The 20114-nt window shown below is 38.3% G+C and overlaps 1 protein-coding gene across 1 annotated transcript in view; it reads right to left on the bottom strand.

The window, feature by feature from the left end:
* The window catches only part of LOC139729375 (uncharacterized), a 31062-nt gene that overhangs the window by 1147 nt on the left and 9801 nt on the right, over nucleotides 1-20114 (bottom strand). Inside the window, exons 8-17 of the mRNA XM_071640301.1 lie at nucleotides 19366-19651; nucleotides 17377-17647; nucleotides 16783-16993; nucleotides 15818-15968; nucleotides 14884-15096; nucleotides 13040-13162; nucleotides 6197-6356; nucleotides 5244-5304; nucleotides 1253-1304; nucleotides 257-782 (exon numbers count right to left, since the gene is read on the bottom strand). Of these exons, the coding sequence (XP_071496402.1) occupies nucleotides 257-782; nucleotides 1253-1304; nucleotides 5244-5304; nucleotides 6197-6356; nucleotides 13040-13162; nucleotides 14884-15096; nucleotides 15818-15968; nucleotides 16783-16993; nucleotides 17377-17647; nucleotides 19366-19651 (2054 nt within the window). The remainder of the gene's footprint in view (nucleotides 1-256; nucleotides 783-1252; nucleotides 1305-5243; nucleotides 5305-6196; nucleotides 6357-13039; nucleotides 13163-14883; nucleotides 15097-15817; nucleotides 15969-16782; nucleotides 16994-17376; nucleotides 17648-19365; nucleotides 19652-20114) is intronic.

Genomic DNA, 20114 nt, shown 5'->3' with positions numbered 1-20114 from the left:
AATCAAGTAAAGCAAAGAAATGACATCGGTGCTTTCTATTTCTTTCTCTCCTGTTATTTCTCACCATTTTCCATTATCGCCATCCCTTTCTTCTTTGTTTTTTACTCATAGTAATGGTAAAATGATGAAAATATAAGACGATAAGTTTGTTCTTTCACTCATTTTTTTACGCATGACTAATGAGAAGCTTGTTTCTCGGTTGTCGATAGGAGCCTAAGTTAACGGTATATAGGAAGAGGGAGATGAAAATACCTACTTGTAGCCACCGATTTTCCAGCTGTGGAGAAGCTCCCTCGTCGTTTGGCTAGTGATCAGCTGCCTGGTCAACGTGTCGTCCTCGGGATTCCCGTTCATATTCCCGCACAAGCCGCACGCCTTCGAACTGTGCTGCGACGAAAGATGTACGATAACCCCCCTCTCAGAAGACCACTCGACGAACATTCCTTTGTTCGTTGCAACTAAAATGTCCGAAGGTCCTCTTGAGTTTATCTGTACAGATTGTGGACTGTCGTGAAGATACGGCAGGGTCACTAGCTCGCCAAAGACGTACACAGTACCGTCTGCATCTATTTTGACTTCTACGCAATCGATATAGATGTAGACGACCGGCTGATAAGTCACGACGTCGTGGCTGCCTTGACGGTGCTCGACGTGCACCTCGAAGTTGGCCACGCCGCTACAGTCCTGGGTGAGAATGTAGCGACAGTTTCCCATCTTTCTGAACAAATACCCGTCGAAAGTGATGAATAGGCCCCGACTATCCACTGAGCACGTGTTCAGTTCTAAATGAGGGGACATGAAAATAAATAAAGGCTTGGTTGTCATCACCAAACACACATATACACACATATAAACACACACACACCCACACACACACATTATATACACAAAGAAAACTGCTTTAACGTTGTATTAAGCAGTCTCGTGATTAATTCAACTTTGCTTAACAAAACCACACCATCACTCCGGATCCGCAGAATATCTGTAAATTATCATGTAATCACAGGTATAACTAGTAGTCACTGCGATTTAGGTTATAGTGCTGTTTTGTCTTACGGAAGGCTTGCAGGAGTATTGTGTTCTTTCACTTTTTTTTTTGGACAATCCTTCAATTAAAGCATGTAACTATTTGATGGCGTGTTCTAGACCCGAATAAAAGACTTTGTTAAGTTTATAGAGCCCACAATTTCGTCTCCTCCATACCATAAATAATATTGTTCCATTTGTTTTTCTTCTGATTCTGTTTTATTACCTGGCAAACATGATGTGCAACAAGCACCCGGAAGCCTTATTTCCGTCTCTTCCTATATTAGGAGGGGAAAATTGTAAAATTAAAATCATAAGTTACATCTGTGTACACAGCCAACTTGCGGAACAAATCTCCACGCAAGGGGGGGGGGACACTGGAAATATTTATGGCAAGAATTGCAGAAGGATAAGATTTAATAGCAAATATTCTGCAGTAATTCCGCATTTTTTGTGAGCCAAACGAGTACTTTATTTTGACGTCTCGTGTCGATATCTCGGTCTTTCCAGACTGTCTGTGGAATGTTGATTTAAGGACGTTCCTCAGTTGAGTTTGTGCGCATCCTAGCTGCGCAGGTGTCAGTGACGTAACAAAGAGCGTAGAAGCTCACGCACGAGTGATGAGCTGAGCTAGCTGAGCTGAGCAGCTGCTAGTAGATCGAGCTATTCAGAGTGTGGTATGTGTACGTACGGATACCCGACAGCTCCCCACCGCGGCCGCAACGGGCAGCCGCGCTGGGCGGCCTCGCTCTGCTCGCGTGCCGACTGCACGCGTTACAATCTGTACATACCACGCAAAGTTCAGCGGTCCGAGCCGCATATCATGGTCATTTTAGCACGACACTGATAGACGGGATCGCGAAGCTTGGAAGTGGAACAGAGCTGTTTCCATTTTCAATCCATAGATCTGTTTTGTGACATGAAGTTCATTATCCGGTCATCAACATGGTAAAGTCGAGTGCTAAGGTACCAAGGGCCTATAGGCCCTAGTCGGGGTCTAAAGGCCACCGCACACTACACGATCAGACTGGTCTTAAAGTCTTAAGCCAAGCTGGATCTTAAGACCAGTCGTACGACCGGACACCGCACACTATACGACCCGACTGTACAGCGCGCGCTGTGCGCACTGCGTGCGCTTGCATTTTACTGCATTGTGAATGGCTGAAAGCCTACGACTAGTCGTAGAAATTCAACATGTCAAATCTCTACGACTGGCGCTAAGACCCAGTCGTATGACCAGAAAAGGGCAAGACTGTGACGTCACACTTCTAGTCTTAAGGTCTTAAGACCGGTGAATCGGGGCAAAATCGCGTAGTGTGCGGCGGGCTTAAGGCTCACTTGTCTATTGGACTAGGTGTTAAAACAACAACAACAACAACAACAACAACAACAAAACAAGCATATGACACACATTTCATCTTTAGGTCTAGCAGCTAAAACAATCTGAGTGTCTCTGTTAAAATCTAAATTAGATCTAAACTTGTCATTACTAGTAATACAAAATATTGGGTTTTTTTTTTAATTTTTGGTTACAAAATACAAGGTCACGAAAGTGTTATCAAACAAGAATATTCATCACTTTCACCATTCATATATTATTTTTTTTATTACCAAATCTGGTGTAACAAAAGGAGAATCAATTTTTTTTTTTCGGGGGGGGGGGGGGAAGGTACTTCTCCATAGCTTACAACACGCACTTTACCAACCATTGCAACAACCAACACATGCAATCTACAATCAACGTCATTGTATTAAGATTTGTTTTTCATTTGGAGGACCGTCAGACTAATGCCAAAACTCCCATTTCCTTATATTTATTCTTCTTCCTCCATTATCACTTTTTGTACATGGTTACAGCAAGTGGGTAAAACAAACAAACAAGCGTGCATATCAATAATATGGAGTTTTCCACGCTTGCATCCACATAATATCATTATGGCTGTGGAAGGGAAATGATAACAAAAACGCACACGGACCTTTCTTTCTGAATAGTTTTCACCATATCACTGCAATTGTGACATGTTTTTTTTTTGTTTGTTTGTGTGTGTGTTATTTTTAAAGAAAATGGGGTTTCGAGTGAACCGCATGAGATTCATGCATCCTAGCAGGGTATATCCCTGCATTGGTTCCTGACCAGATTTGGGGGTCTTACGATGATTTCCGTCGCAAGGAGGCTCTGCTAGCACTAAAACGAGCACATGAACCCCCCATTTTTACAATTCTTCTGCATTAAGTAACCCTTCTTCTACAATTTGATAAAGTTTCGTAAAATTGACATGGGTTTTGAATGTACAGCATGACATTCACGAACCCCACCTATAATCAGGACACCCACGAGAGGTTTATAACCAGATTTTGGGGTCCGGTGAGGTGATTTCTATCATCTGGGGATGCTGCCAGCACAAAAATTAGGACATGAACCCCCACTTTTTATTGTTTTTCTGGAATTAGTAAGCCTTCTTCTATAATTTGGCAAAGTTTCGTGAAAATGACATGGGTTTGGAATGAACAGCAAGCATAAGTTTTATGAACCCACTTGTCAGGGTATCCCTGCATATGTTCTTGACCAGATTTTGGGGACTTACGATGATATATGTCGCATGGGGGCGCTGCTAGCACAAAAACGAGCACATGAACCCCCACTTTTAATTATTTTTCTGGAATAAGTAAGTCTTCTTCTACAATTTGGTGAAGTTTCGTGAAATTGACATGGGTTTTGAATGTACAGCATGAGATTTTATGAACCCACCCTGTCAGGGCGACCCTTATGTTCCTGACCAGATTTTGGGGTCGTACGTGTCTATAGTATATGTCGCATGGGGGCGCTGCTAGCACAAAAACGAGCACATGAACCCCCACTTTTGATTGTTTTTCTGGTATTAGTGAGCCTTTTTCTACAATTTGGTCAATTTTCATGAATTTGACATGGGTTTTGAATGTACAGCATAAGTTTTATGAACCCACCCTGTCAGGGCATCACTGCATAGGTTCCTGACCAAATTTTGGGGAATTACGATGATATATGTCGCATAGGGGCGCTGCTAGCACAAAAACGAGCACATGAACCCCCACTTTTGATTGTTTTTCTGGAATAAGTAAGCCTCTGTCTACAATTTGGTAAAGTTTCGTGAAATTGACATGGGTTTTGAATGTACAGCATAAGTTTTATGAACGTTGTCCTTTTGCTCACCCCTAACAGAAAACGTCGATGAGAAGGATTTGAGAGATGTCGGTGTTTTCTGCCGCGTGAGGGCGCTGCTTGCAGAAGAATGAGAGTGTAAACCCTAACTTTAAAACCTTTTCCTCGTTTTGGGTACCCTTTTCTGCAATTCTTGCAAATTTGGAGAAAATAACGTGGATTTTGAAAGAATTATGGGGATTTACGTTTGTCATTGCAGATTTTGTTGCCAATCGTGGTCTTGATCATGTAACGCTATCATTTTGGTACAGGACGGCAGATTAGTCATATTCTTCAAAGTCCCGTAGAAGAAAAACAAGCACATGAACCTATGGTTTTATTTACATATTTGGGCTTCGGATGGGTCAAAGTTACGGTATGGAAACTTTCAAGAAAATGACATGGATTTCACTTTAACTGAGGAACGTCCTTAAGCAATCAAAAAAGCAAAGTTTGTACAATTGGCATATTACCTACATACAAAGAATGGAAAACTTTTATTTCTTATGATTCATGAGAAAAAAAATGAATTAGAAAAGGATAAGTAATGGCAATTGTACATTTAAAGGTTGACATTTTAGTTAATTAGTTTAACATTAAAGTTAGAGAATGAGCCCTCTGCTTAGAAACGTAGGAAAACAATAAAGATAAAACAAAATGATAACACTCAAGTGACTGGTAAAAATAATTTATTGTGTAATAGCTGAGGTGAAGGTAGTAGGACTTTAAAGTCTCCCATTTACAGACATTCTATCTATATTTCTATTGCATTACTGACAAAAAGACATCTACGGAAGAGGGAATTGTGATGATTAAAATCAAATATTAAACATTAGATTCTTTACAATATTTAGTGGACAAACCGATGAAAGACTTATAATTTTACTTCGCATATCATATGGTTGCAGCAGATGGGAATGTTTTCCTAAACAGGTTTAGCTCTAAATCTCGTTTCAAAAAAAAAAAGACAATAAAATTCTAATTGTCACTCATGATCTCACCTGGGAACAACTTGTGGATGGACATTCCCTTGGGGTACACTGAGCCCGTCCATTCTGGCAGACACACGAATCGCAACCAGAATCCCATACTGCTCCCCTCTACATCGAAATATAGGCACAGACGGCAGATAACACAGACATAATTTAATGCAATGCAATATGATATATAATATGATATAATAGAATAAAATGAAATAGAACAAAATAAAATGTGATATAGTATAGTATAATATAATATAATATAACACAATATAATACAATAAAACATATTATAATATAATATAATAAAACATATTATAGTATAATATTATAATATAATATAATAAAATATACATAAAGCATGATGCCATACCATTTCATATGAATGGCGGTCATGGCGGTCGGACGTCATTTTCACAGGCAGGAAAAGTAAAATGTTGGATTTGTAACCTCAAAATCATACGGAATAGCCAGGAACTCAATTCAACAGTCTGGGACACCCGAACATCTCGTCAGTTACCATTTCGGACAAGTACATTCCTCTAGAAAGTGACATGTTGGGACTTTTCTCACTCGTTCTGACTGCTCGGCAAGATGGTCAACACCAGAGCAAAACCACCAACGGTACCTGACAAAAAACAGGCCGGGACCGCTGGGGAGATAGACAGTGACTCGAGCACCTCTCCATCAGATCAAAAGCCCGTGAGCAACCAGCCAGAACCCAACACAAAGATGGACGTTGAGACCATTGTGGAAGCCATTATCAGGGCATTCACGGACAAAGGACTGGTTGAAAACCGCCTCGCCCCTGCCCTAGGACCGGTGTTAGCGCCAGCGCTACACGACTGTTTCATGTTGGAATTGGAGAAAAGGGATGCCCAAATCAAACAACTGGAAAACAAATTGTCTGACGCCGAAGCTCGTGTAGAAGAACTGGAACAATATTCCAGGCGAAACTGCTTGGTCATCCACGGGATTAAAGAAAATCCACAGGAGAACACAGACACCTTACTCTGTCAACTTGCGAAGGACCAACTGGAAGTAGAAATCCAACCACAGGATATCGACAGATCCCACAGGATCGGCGAGAGGGGCAGACTTGACAGGAAAGGTCATGCTCTTCCTCGTCCCATCATAGCCAAGTTTGCCACCTACGGTCCCAGATCTCGAGTCTATGCCGCCAGATCGAAGCTGAAATCAACCCGCATCTTCATCCACGAGAACCTGACCAGTGACAGACAGAAATTGCTGAGGAAAGTGAGAGCAAAATACCCCCCACCCACAAACAAGGTATGGACACAAGACGGCAGAATCAAGATCAAAACTACACACAACCTCTACACTATAGCGACACAAAATGACTGGACGGAACACTGCAAACGAACTCGAGAACGATAAGTTGTCAGGGACGCTCACCAGCCATCATGATGTAAACACACATATGCATGTTATTCAAACTTGTGAACTTTTGAACTCGAACGTTCGTCTTTCCTCTGCCTTATACTCTGCTCGATTGTGTTTCTATTCTTTGCCGTCATTACTCGTGTTACGTAATGTGTGTGCATGTATGTAATGTAGTTTATCATGAAGTGTTACATCTGTCTCAACTCTGTGAGAGTCTTTCAAAAGAAACGTACCTGTGTAGTATGTAGATCGCTTTGCCATGAAACTTGCTGTACATCTAGTTTGCATTCCCCCTTACCTTGTAATTCCTGGATTTGTTTCCAATGCACTGCAAACGAGCTACCTTTCAATCAAATCCTCGATGACGATGAGTTTCAAAGAACAATCTACACGTTTTTCAATCACTCGAGTCATTTTTGCTCTGCACGACTTGATTCTTTTGCTTTTGATGTATTTGGCATGAATGAAGAGGAAGGTTGGTCTGCCGGTAACTTAGAAAATCCCTGTAATTATTATTTCAATGATACTTTTGATAAAAAGTTTAATCAATGTGGAGATAAACAGGCATTTTCTGTTTTCCATCTTAATTCGCAGAGTTTGTTTGCTAAATTTCACTCCATTTTTTACTTTATTGACAGCTAAAAAATTATGTCACAAATTTGCAGTTTATGCCTTTTCTGAAACATGGTTTAATTCCAATGTACCGTCTATGTATAATATGAAGGGCTACTCCTTTGTACAAAAACCACGTGAACATCGGAGAGGTGGCGGAGTTTGTTTATACGTTGATGAGAGATTCACTTTTCAAGTGAGAGATGACTTGTCGTTTTCAAACGAATCTGTAGATACAATGTTCGTTGAGATCGATATGGAAAACAAGAACATCATAGTAGGTGTGGTTTACAAGGCGCCCAACTCAGATGCACAAGCTTTCAATGTTATGCTGGAGAATTCTGTAGCAAGTATTGCCAGAGAGAACAAGTTGTGTTATATTGCAGGTGATTTTAACTTTGATATTCTGAAGCACTCCATTAATTCATGTACAAATGATTTTCTGAGCATTATGTATACACATGGCTTGTTCCCCTTGATAACAAAGCCTATCCGAGTGACATCATCATCATTTACATGTATTGACAACATATTTACAAATGTCTTGGACAAGTCCATTACTCCTGGCATCATATTTTCAGACATATCTGATCACCTGCCTATTTTTCAAGTCACAACTTTTGATTTGACTGATATGAAACTGGACAAGAGCCGTAAATACTTTGAATGTCAAAGCTTTGCAAGTAATCTGAATTACTCAGATCTTATCCAAGACCTTTGTTCTGTTAGTTGGTCATGTGTTGATTCTTGTGACGATGTAAATATGTCATATAATGTTCTTCTTGAAACTTTGGGTGAAATTTGTAACAAACATGTGTTGAAAGCAGCACTAAAAGTTAAATGTAAGAAAACAATTGCAAGAAAACCTTGGGTAACGAAAGGCATTCTGAAATCCATAAACAGGAAACAGAGATTATTTCGGGCATATATTAACACGCCTTCTAGTAAAAATAAGCTGATATATCAGCGGTATAGAAATAAGTTAAATTGTATAATACGTGCTTCAAAGCGAACATATTTCACAAACTTGGTCATGAGAAATAAAACCAACCTTTGTAAAACTTGGAAGATTGTTAATGAAATTTTGGGGAGATGTAATATATCCAAGCTCCCAAATTCTGTTGAAGTGCTCGGAAAAAAGATCGATGATGACAAAGAAATTGCAAATGAGTTCAATAAGTATTTCTCTGATATTGGTGTTTCTGTCGGTAACAATTTTGACACTGGTAAAAAATGTTTCACAAGTTTTTTGAACTCTAAAATTCCTGAATCAGCCTTTTTCATGCCTACTGACGAGTCAGAGATAATTGAGATCACAAAAAGTCTGAAAAGTTCAGCTTCCTGTGGACATGATGGATTAAGTTCTACATTTATTAAGAGAATTATTCATTTCATTGCTCAGCCATTGTGCCATGTTTTCAACCTTTCACTTTTCTCAGGCATAGTTCCAAACTCCCTTAAGCTAGCCAAAGTTATCCCGGTTTTTAAAAAGAACGAAAAACATCTCATAGAAAATTACAGACCAATCTCACTCCTCCCTACTCTCTCTAAAATCCTCGAGCGTATTATGCATAAAAGATTGTACAAGTACCTGTCAGAAAAGAACGTATTGATTAAAGAACAGTTTGGATTCCGACCATCTTGCTCTACTGAAACAGCCCTTTTACATGTCGTTGAGCAGATTACAGCTGCTTTAGAGAGAAAAGAAATTCCTTTGGCCATTTACGTCGACTTGTCCAAAGCATTCGACTCATTAGACCATGGTATTCTGCTACACAAATTAGAACACTACGGCATTCGAGGTGTACTCCTTCGCTGGTTCGAAAGCTATCTCAGTGGTCGAAGTCAATATACTAGTTTTAAGGGCATCAACTCAGACATTCTACCCATAACGTGTGGGGTACCACAAGGGAGCATATTGGGACCACTTTTGTTTTTGGTATACGTGAATGACATCATCAATGCGTCCAATGTACTTCGTTTTGTACTGTATGCGGATGACGTAAACATTTTGGCTTCTCATTCTGACAAAACAATATTGAACAAAATGACGAACGATGAATTGCAAAAAGTCTGTGATTGGTTTAAAGCTAACAGATTACAAATGAATGCAAGTAAAACAAAATATATGATATTTCAGTCCTCCGGAATGAAGCTGTCACATGATGACATGATGATATACGCAGACTGTAATTTTATTTCCAGAGTTGATTCAATTAATTTTCTTGGGGTTATTATAGATGAAAGATTATCCTGGAAAAATCACATAAATCACATTCATGGCAAGATCAGCGTATCCATTGGGATGATTTATAAGCTTCGTGTGATATTACCAAGGAAAACCCTATTGATGTTACACAACGCCCTTGTCTTGCCTTATATAGACTATTGTAACTTGGTTTGGTCTGGAGCCATGAGCGTGACTTAAATCGTCTTACTGTTCTTCAGAAAAAAGCTATTCGATTGTGTACAAACTCTCATTATCTTGCTCACACTCCTCCCCTTTTCAAAGACGTAGGCTGTTTATCCCTCAAAGATAGGATCTTTTATAGAACGAGTATTTTTATGTTTAAATATGTACATTCGATATTGCCGTGTATTTTTGATGATTATTTCAAAACGCATTCTATGAGTCATAATTTTAATACACGTTATAAACAAACCTTTGTTTTGCCATTATGTCGATGTAAGATAAAATATAGGAACTCAGTGCAATATAAAGGTGCAAAAATATGGAATTCATTAGAATATAATCTTAAGTGCATTATGAGTTTAAATCATTTTAAGTTGAAAACGAAACAATATCTTTTTGAATCTTATGATTAATTACGTTTTTATCAAGGTAATAGAACATTATATATTCATGACGTTCTGTTTTGTGTTGTATTTATGTATGTTCTGTTTGTTTTTATGTGTATTTTTGTCTATTATTGAGTATCTAGTGATTATGTAACATTTTGTATTTTGTATTTTCATGCCAATCTGTTTTTTAATGTACTTCTGTATCAGGGAATCACAATCTTCAAGCCACTGGCTTTTTCGTGATTTTCCTTGCCATCTGATTATTGTACAAATATTGGCTGTATTGCTTTTATGAAATCAATAAATTGAAATTGAATTGAATATATAGTATGATATATATATTCCGCTGAATTATGGTCGCAGAGTACGCTAATGGGCCTATTCGACCTTGCAAATAAAATTTCAGAGTACTCATAGCTGCATTTTTAGTAACATTACGAGATATCAGAAACTTGAGAGTGATCGATCAGAGTATGAATTATCGATTGCGCGATTTTATGCCTACGTCCGCGAGGATGTTTCTGGTCAGAAACATGTGAGAGTATAAAGAGATTTGAATACTACGGTGATACTGAAGTAGCCTCCGTAAAATTGTTCGGTATTTGAAACACACCGATAACTGTATAATTTGGATCAAGTCCATTAGAGGAAATTTAGAAAAAAAAAGTAGAAACACAAGAGTAAATAACTCTTAGAAAAATAGAAATATAGGTGTAAATAACTTTCTAATGTTTTTATTTTTTCAGTTATTGGAATGTTATTCATACAAATTTTAATGTAAAAAGTAAGTTGACCGATTTGGGTCATTCTTACATGCAGGTATTCAATGTCAATAATTATTGCCTGCGTTATTGATGACATTGAATTCCTTTTTCCTTTCCCCAGTATAAGAGTGCATAGTCTGGGCTGCTCAATTTCAAGTCCACTTAAAGTACGGCTCTTAGTTTCCATGAAAAGATGATCAAACGAAATACAGGTAAAGAGAAACGAAATGAGATTATGAAGCTTAGGGAACCAGCAAAAGTTTATTCGTAGTTCGATGTGTGTTTCTGGTAACTGCTTTAAAGAACGATAATGACGATATGCTTTACGAAAAATCATGTAACTATGTTTATTGGATCATTTCAATATATTATAATTCAATATGGATCATTATGTATCAGTTAAATACAGATGGTCTTCCAGGCGTGTTTTCATCGATGTTCGTTAAGAATACTGAAATTCATTCTTACCCTAAATACGAAACAAATTCTTTTCATATTTCTCCTGTACGGACTAAATCTGCTCTATAAACGTTATCTACCACAGGACCTAAATCCTGGAATGACCTGTATAGTGAAATAATCCAATTTCAATTTCTTAGTTCATTTAATCATAAACTCAAAATCGTTTTTCTGAATTCATATCTATAGTGTTCTGCATGGACTTTCTGGCCCGAATTCAGGAAGGTGGTACCATTGTTTAAACCATGGACAACTTGTATGGAGCGCCAAGTGTCGCACAGCCTATTTCGTTACGAAATCAGTCATTTCGTCGACGAAATGACAATTTTGTTGACGAAATGGAACAAGAAAGGAAGTAGGTTAGCAAACACCAAAAAATCAATTTAGTAAAATCATCTATGTGAACATTGTATTACCCTATTTGAAACGGAAACGCCCGACTACGGGAAATCAGTCTGTGTTGAATGGCATGGTAAACATATTAAAACAGAGAACTCACCGAATAAAAGGTGCCTCGGTGTCGGCAGAAACTCGTATCTAATTGACAAAATCGAAAAGAAAACACAATTTTACACACAACATGTTTCATTTTCCCTCCACTATAGTGGCTTGGATTTGGCAAGCGGCTGCAAAGACAGTCAGATGTAATGTATTTGAGTGCCTGTCTACCACTCGAAAGTTGAAGTTGATCTGACTTCGTTTATATAAGATAAGTATTAAAGGGAAAGTCCAGTCCAAAAATAAGTTTGTCTGATATACAAAGAGTAAAATCTTACGAGTTTAAGGGTAAGAATGTGACTGAAATAAGATGAAAAATAAGGAAGTTATGAAATTTTGAAGTTTTGTTAATTTCTGCAAAACAGTCCTTTTACAGTCGATATGAAAATGCAAATGAGTGAGGTGACTATGTCATACCCTCACAATTTTCCATTGATTGTGTAAAAAGAAATGACGAAAATTCAATGTTTCTGTCATTGAAGTCTGAAACATGATGTTATTCTGGTTGAATAACTTCAGAATAATGATCCGATAGATGTATCAGGATTTGAGCCTCGTTCATAATTGCGTTTGAATGAAAAACTGGAAATTTCAAAATGTTACGTGCAAACAATATGGCAGTTGTGAGGGGATGACATGGTCAATTCGCCATTTGCATATTCATAATGACCGTTTGAGAACTGTTTCCTAAAAAATTATCGAAAGTTCAAAATGTCATAACTTCCTTATTTTTCATCCGATTTCGATCAAAATTTTACTGTTTAACTAGTAATATTTCACTCTTTCTTATTAGACTAATTTATATTTGGACTGGATTTTCCCCCTTTAAAAGGTTATCGATATTTAAACGGTTCTTCTACACACAGTAAAACAGGAAAAAAATGAAACGTTAGAACACAAAACATAAATAGGCCCTATACATTATTAAGCTTTTAAGATGACGGTTCATAATTCTCTTTCTCTCCCCCCCCCCCCTCCCTCTCTCTCTCTCTTTCTTTACCTCTCTGGGTATGGCGCATATACATGCATACATGTATCATATAATTATGTTCACACCAAATACGCGAATATATAAACCAGTTACATAAAGAACATGCACATTATACGTACATTATATGTTTCATATATGTGTATGCATCATAAATATATACAGTATATTGTGTGTGCATGCGTGTGTGTATATATGCATGTGTGCGAGAAGATGAAGCGTTCAACGGACGTAGCTAGTTCAACGTGGTTTATTGATATATTAACACGAATTACAAGGTACTAAACAAATGAATAACTGAATGACTAATTCGTTTTTTACTGCTCACCGATGCATGTTTTGCCGTCATCCTGCAGGGCGTATCCCTCACGACAGGAGCACTGGAACGACCCGGCTGTGTTCTTGCAGGAATGCTCGCATCCTCCGTTGTCTGCCAAACACTCGTCTATGTCTGCTCTCAACGATGGGAATGAAGGAGTGTTAATTCCAGCAAAAGAAAGAGGAAACAACACGGAATTGATACTCACCATAGCAGGGACTCAAAAGTTTCTCGCGAGTTGACACCAGCAACAAATTTGCCAAAACTCGTGACTACAACTTTGCTAAAATTGGGAGCTGAACTACACATACATAGTGCGACTTCGTCAATAATGATGATTCGTCGCAGAATGATGTTCACTTCAAATCTGATATGATTTAACAATTACTCGTGATCACAAAACAACCAAGGTAAAACACATTTTTATTTTTTTCTTATCACACAAGTGATCATCACATTTTTAAAGATGCCAATGTGACTATGCCTATCATTTCATATCTGAAAAAAAAGTCCAAGAGTAGATTATCTGTTTACATTCCAAATTTGACAAAATGAAGGTCAGCTGTGCTCGTGCTCAAACAGTGTCTTGCTTGTCCGAATATAAACACTTAGAACTGTAGAAAGGGGCATATCAAACGCATGCACAATTTTAACAAATTACCCCCCTTCATTTATTCTTTTATGTGCCGCATTTTGCATGCCGTGTGAACATAATCGACATGCAGAAGAGAACGAAGCTGATAAGCACGTATCTGAAAATGTGAAATGCGAATAAATGGCAACTGGCTCCTGAATTATAAGTAATTGATTTGATACACAAGTGGAGTATCAAAGAACCACAGCAAAGCATATTTCGTGGTTAAGAATTGTTGTTGTTGTTGGGTTTTTTATGTGAAAAGGAGAGAAAATAGGCATTGTAGTTCTCACCGTATTTGCAAAATCTACCCGTGAAACCGGGTCGGCATATGCACGATGCACGCCCATCGAGTACAGTGCATTTGCTTTTGCGTTTGCATTTGTGGTTTGCACAAGCTGTAGCATCTTCACAGCGTCGGCCTAAAAGTCAGCAGAAAAAAATCATCGTCATAACAATATAAACACCGGCATTTTTCATGAATCATGAAGAGAGTGGATGGGGCGGTATATATGCCGAGTAGGCCTACACATTTATTGTTCCTTTTCTCGGTATCTTAATGTTGTATCTCTGCTAAACAGTTTAAGAAAACAAAAATTAAACAAACTCGTAAACACACATGAGCACACCCACACATTTTTTGTTTTTCCTTGATATTTATTGATTTCATTCAAATCATTCATGAATTAATCCAATCTTTGTGTAACATTATTAAAAAAAACAATACAAATACAATTCAAAACACAATCAATTTTTCAATTTATACTGCAATTAATCTCTCTTCAATATGAATCAATCGATCAGACAGATTCAGACAGACAGACAGACACACACACACACACAAAATGTGTGTGTGTGTGTGTGTGTGTGTGTGTGTTAATCAATAGGAGCACACTGGTAAAAGTAGGTGTGGCTGTGGACCCTGTGGACCCCAATATAGCAAGGGCAATAAATTAGGACGGTAGTGATGTTCATCATAATAGTACTAGTCGTAGTTGTCGAATAGCAACGAAGATAACGATGATGATAAAATCATAGAAATGATAATAATGATAACACCAATGAGAGCATATCAAGTTAGGCCTTACTACCATAGCAGCAGTATAAGAGTTACTTCCAACAATGTTGCCGACAATGAAATAAACGATAATGATGGAAATGAAAATTAGAAACGGAAGTAAAAGTGAAAGAAATTGGTTCGAATTCAGCATCATCTCGCCTGAAAATCCCATGGGACAGAGACAGCCATCGCCCTGTGGAGTACAGCTGCCCCCATTAAGACACTGGTTGTCGGGCAAGCAGGGTATCGCCAAGTTTTCGCACGTCGGTCCGTAGATACCGGGCGGACACTTGCAGGAGATACCGTCGTGCGAATCAACGCACGTGCCGCCATTTCTACAATAATCGGGTGCCGCGGCACAGTCATCAAGTGCTATTGAGAGAAGGGTGCAAGATATCAGAAGACGTGAGACATGAGCAGTTGATTGGCTCAGAGATGACACGTGACCATGCATTTATTGTGCTGATAAGGGGATGTTAGCACTACTTTTGGTTTAGTGTGAATCTATGCTTATCGAGTTTAGCCATTTACATGTCATTAATTTCTGAGCGGTCTTGTGCTATTCACATTACTTTATACTCCATGAATTGTACAAAGATGTTCCCACATTAATTGACATTATAATGTCACGTTTGATGTCACATTTCACAAGTGCCCATGACCTGTCACAAAAAAAGGGACATGATCATGCCAGAGAAGTGGACCCAGCATGCCTGTTGCAAATCGTCATTGAATTCTATAGATATGGAGTTGTGCAAATCACTCTTGTGTGTGATCATCAATATGAAATTAGTAAATAGTGTGCAAAGTTGATGTATGACATCGATTCATAAGTATGTGCTTGGTTCAAAACCTGTCCAAGTAAGATTGCTATAACATGTTGAGCAACTTTGATATTTTCAATGGATTGATGGGTACATCACACTAGGTGTTTCTATCACAGATGTTCAAAGTAGATACTGCATATTTAAGCTAGTGTCAGAACAATAGGTCGTAGTTTTTCAGACAAGACTGATTTCGACAAAACAGTTCTTTGACATGACTGCAAAAACAGAAACGCGAACAGACACACCACGGGATCTTGATATGTTACCCGAGCACTGTCGCGATGGGCTTTGGACCCGGACCTCGCCGTTGATTCCCGTCGACAGCTGAGCCCAGGACAGCACATTGCCGGTGGAAGAACACGAAGCGTTGAGATTAAGAATCTCGTCCAAGTCCATGGCGTAGTCCCACATATTAACCTAATGTGCGGAAATTACATTTGGCATCAATTAGTCTGAGAGCTGGCTGCTGGTCAATTTACCCCATCAAGCCCAAAAGGTTTGACCCCTCAGAGTTGCTGGGGCCACCCTCCTCATTAAAAAAATGCCCGTCAGCCTGGTCCCTGAGGGCGGGTTCGGCCCCCAGGGACCCCCCGAAAAGGCCCTCCGGAGGGTGTAATTTACCCCATGGAGTCCATGGACCAAACTTGGCCTATATGAATGTCCTATGGGTGTACATAATCAAAATATAAAAACTGACAAAATATCTGGTCGGGAAAGGGGTTGCCAGACCGCTTGTTTGCAGGCATAAAACCTTGTTTTTGGTCAAGGAGTATGCGCCAAGACTACACTGTCCCATAGGCCCTGTACTGTAGCGTCTCCCAACAGGCTGACGGACAGTGCCAGTTAGTGCATGTAGTAGTCTTGGCGCAGACTCCTTTACGCGCAACAAGGGTTCGGATTATTCACTGATAAATCAGTTTATAGGTAGGTAGATTAGGTTTTCGATATACAACTTTATTATGATAAACTCAGTTCTATATATATATATATATATATATATATATATATATTCATATTATGTATATGGTATTATCGACCGATAAACTAAGTTTGCCGTCAATTAGTTAAGTTTATCGATCTATAAACTCAGTTTATGAGCACTAAACCGAGTTTATTGCCGATAAGCTTTGCTTTTCTCCTTTACGGGACATTTGGCTCGCCATAGAAGTAAGATATGATCCCAAGGGATGTTTTGAGGAATAACGAATATTTCCTATGTGAATGTATTCACCTGTGTAATCGCTCCAAGGAATGACTCTTTTGGGACGTACGACCCGTTGTAACTGTCCTGCTCCTGCCCGACGACAAACATGCCACGCCCCCTGATAGGTCTTTTACTGGAGAGCCTCTTACCAGATGTCTCTAGTCTCCCGTCCAGATAAAGCGACCACGCCCCTTTAAAATTCGACCAGGTGACGGTGATGAAATACCAGCGGTCATCTCTGAGAGAGATATTCAAGAGATAACACGACTCTGACCAATTTTTACAGAAAAATAATCTCAAACACCAAAAATGTATTTCCATGCAGGCTTATTTGGATGTCAAAGCAAGATGTCTCTACAATCTTAATGCACTGCAAACATTGTGTACGAAAACTTAACACCCTTGAAACTTAAAAATACGAAACATAATTAACATAGCAGCACACGATTTTACATGTAAGTATATATATATATATATATATATATATATATATATATATATATATATTTATGCCAAATGGTCTTACCTAATGTATCCGTGCATAATACGATTTTGAAACAACCTATGATGTGATTGACCTCAATTTAAAATTATTCTTGACATGGCAAGCATGCAGCTTACTCATTCGCCGACACATAGGTCGCCACACTTTCCCCGTTCACGGAGAGGACGAAGTTGTTGTAATCTTGCAGCGTGAGGGCGTTGTCAACATCCTCTTCACCTTCCGCCCCTCTCACTGCATAGGAAATTGGTGTACCAAAATTGACCCGGTCCGACGTGCGCATCCAGAAGGCCAATGTGAATTCGAAGAGGTCTGGGAGGACGCCCTCTAATTCTGCCCTATTCACAGTTCTCACGGTGTCAAAATGAAGATCGTAATCTGACGAAAGTACTGAAAATAGAAATGGAGATAAGACAGTTTGGTCAGCCAAAATACTTGTTCTGAAATGTTTCTTCTTCTGAAGTTTTTAGTAATGAACTTCCTTTACTATCATGTAGAATAAAATTGTATTATTATAATGATTGGTAGTAGTAGTAGTAGTAGTATTCTACAATGTAATAATAATAATAATAATAATAATAATAATAATAATAATTATTATGATAATTATTATTTCTATTACTATTACCATTATGATAATTATTGTGATTTCTATTATCATTATTATTATTGTTATTATTATTATTATTATTATTATCATTATTACCATTATTTATCATTCACTTATTCGACAAGGTAATGACCAAAGGATACATATCATAAACATTACAAACATAAAACAAAAACCAGGATGAACATTACAAAGGGATACACTATACTGTAAATGTAACTAAAAATGTAAATGAAAAAGGAATAGATGGTGACGACATGTGGGTTAGGGTGCACAAAATTATGGTTATTAATTTCTCGAGGGGCTAAATACTGTCGTGGTGTCTGATAGTATGTTTCATATGTGACCGTGCATCACAAAACGAACAAAAAGTCGCACACACTGATTTTGTGTGAGGACTAAATATAGATGAAACGGGTCAAACGAGCCGATCTTGACTTTTTCATATTTTCTGAAAGAGCAAGTCTTCTTCTACATTATGCTAAAATTTGGGATCATAAAATGGGCAGGCAAGTGTGTTTTAAGCAGTTCATCTGGAACATTTTTTTTTTTTTTTTTTGCAGAATAGTGTGATTAAGTATTTCTTTAGAGTCCCCTTTTCATTTCTATAACACCTTGTGCACATTTTTCATTTTCAACTCCTATAACTTTTGAAAGGATGATGCCACAACTTTGAATGTTGGCATTGATTAAGAACAGAATGTGTTAAGAAGGCATGCTCAATTTCAGTTTAGTCTGATAATTCCTTCATTGTTGTTACTCCAATGGTTTAAATCCTGTCTTTTGTCCCATTCATCGCACAACCAGCACCGCTTGGTAAAGATTAAGCGCTTGAACAGACACTGTACTTCAGAGCCTCTTTTCTCAGTTCAACTTTTACTGAGTGTGTGCTTTCTTTCCAATATTAAGATAGGTCAGGAGAGTCCATTTGATTTGAGTAAAACATCATTTTAAAGCTTAAGGTCTGCTCTTTCAGAATATGCTCATAACTAAAATTTCATGTCTGGCGACTTTTTGTGTGCTTTGTGGTGCACGGTCACAATAGTATTGACTTCAAAACAGCTTGGTCCAATCGTTGTTAACCTAATCGAGAAATGCAACTATATCAGTGGGTATAGATTTTTCTGTGTTTGATACAATTATATTTCTTCAGGGATCATCATTATGCTTCTACACATTACTTTATATACTTTCAATGGCATTAGCAGTCCATCATTCTGTTCCGTTAATTGCTATTCATCTATACACACACACACACACACACACACACACATATATATATATATATACACACAGATCACAATATTCAGTTAAAAGTCAAAGATAATGAAACGACTCTGCGATTCGTCTTCAGTAAACTGTGAGGCAACATACATTACGGCACTTAACTGTATTTGGAATCGGGTATAAAATGTATACAGGTTCTAATCATGGTTGCCTGTCACCTTGGCTTCCACATGAATACTTTTCGTCTGTATTATACTCTTTGCAACTGTACCTGTTTGGCAATGGACGCCATCGAAACCAAGTGGACAGATGCAATGATAATCGTTGATGGCATCAATGCAAACTCCGCCATTATGACAGGTGACATTTCTTGTGTGGCATTCCTCAATATTCACGTCACAGTTATGACCTTCGAACCCACGGGGACATGCGCATGCGTAGCCGGTGTTTGTGGAGGAGCAGGTAGCGTTGCCGTAGCAAGGTGATGACACACAGTAATCCTTTATTAACTCGCAATAACGGCCAGTGTATCCTAGCGGGCAGCAGCACGTGAAGTTCTGCGATTTCGATGCAAAATATAAATTAATCAATTTCAACAAACTGCGGTGCCATTGACACGTGCAGCAAAGAAAGAAGATTCGGTGAAGTACAATAAATCTAATTGTATCTATGCCCATTTGGCGTACAGTATACCATAACGGTTTACAACCTATCAAAATCTGTAATCTATTGGGCTTAAATGCATCGCTCTCTTTATATAAGCCCTTCTTTTAGAATGAAATACGTGACTGAACGAAAGTACTTACCTTTTATAGACAAAAGTATTTAACATGCAATATCCCACATCATTTTACCATACTTAAACCTGAACATGCCCGGTGTCTATGAACGTTAACTACATGGTTAGCGTAATTCATGGTAAAAATGCACATTAGAAATACAACAATGAAGATAAGTCTGTAACATAGATTGGCCCCATTCCTCTACTAATGTAACACAGACGACATCCGAATATTAAAA

The sequence above is a fragment of the Diadema antillarum genome, unplaced genomic scaffold, assembly GCF_040938485.1.
Source record: "Diadema antillarum isolate AM-2024a unplaced genomic scaffold, OU_Dant_1.0 seq00000235_RagTag, whole genome shotgun sequence".
NCBI lineage: Eukaryota > Metazoa > Echinodermata > Echinoidea > Diadematoida > Diadematidae > Diadema > Diadema antillarum.
The sequence above is the reverse complement of the archived record's forward strand: the minus strand, read 5'-3'. Positions and strand labels throughout refer to the sequence as shown.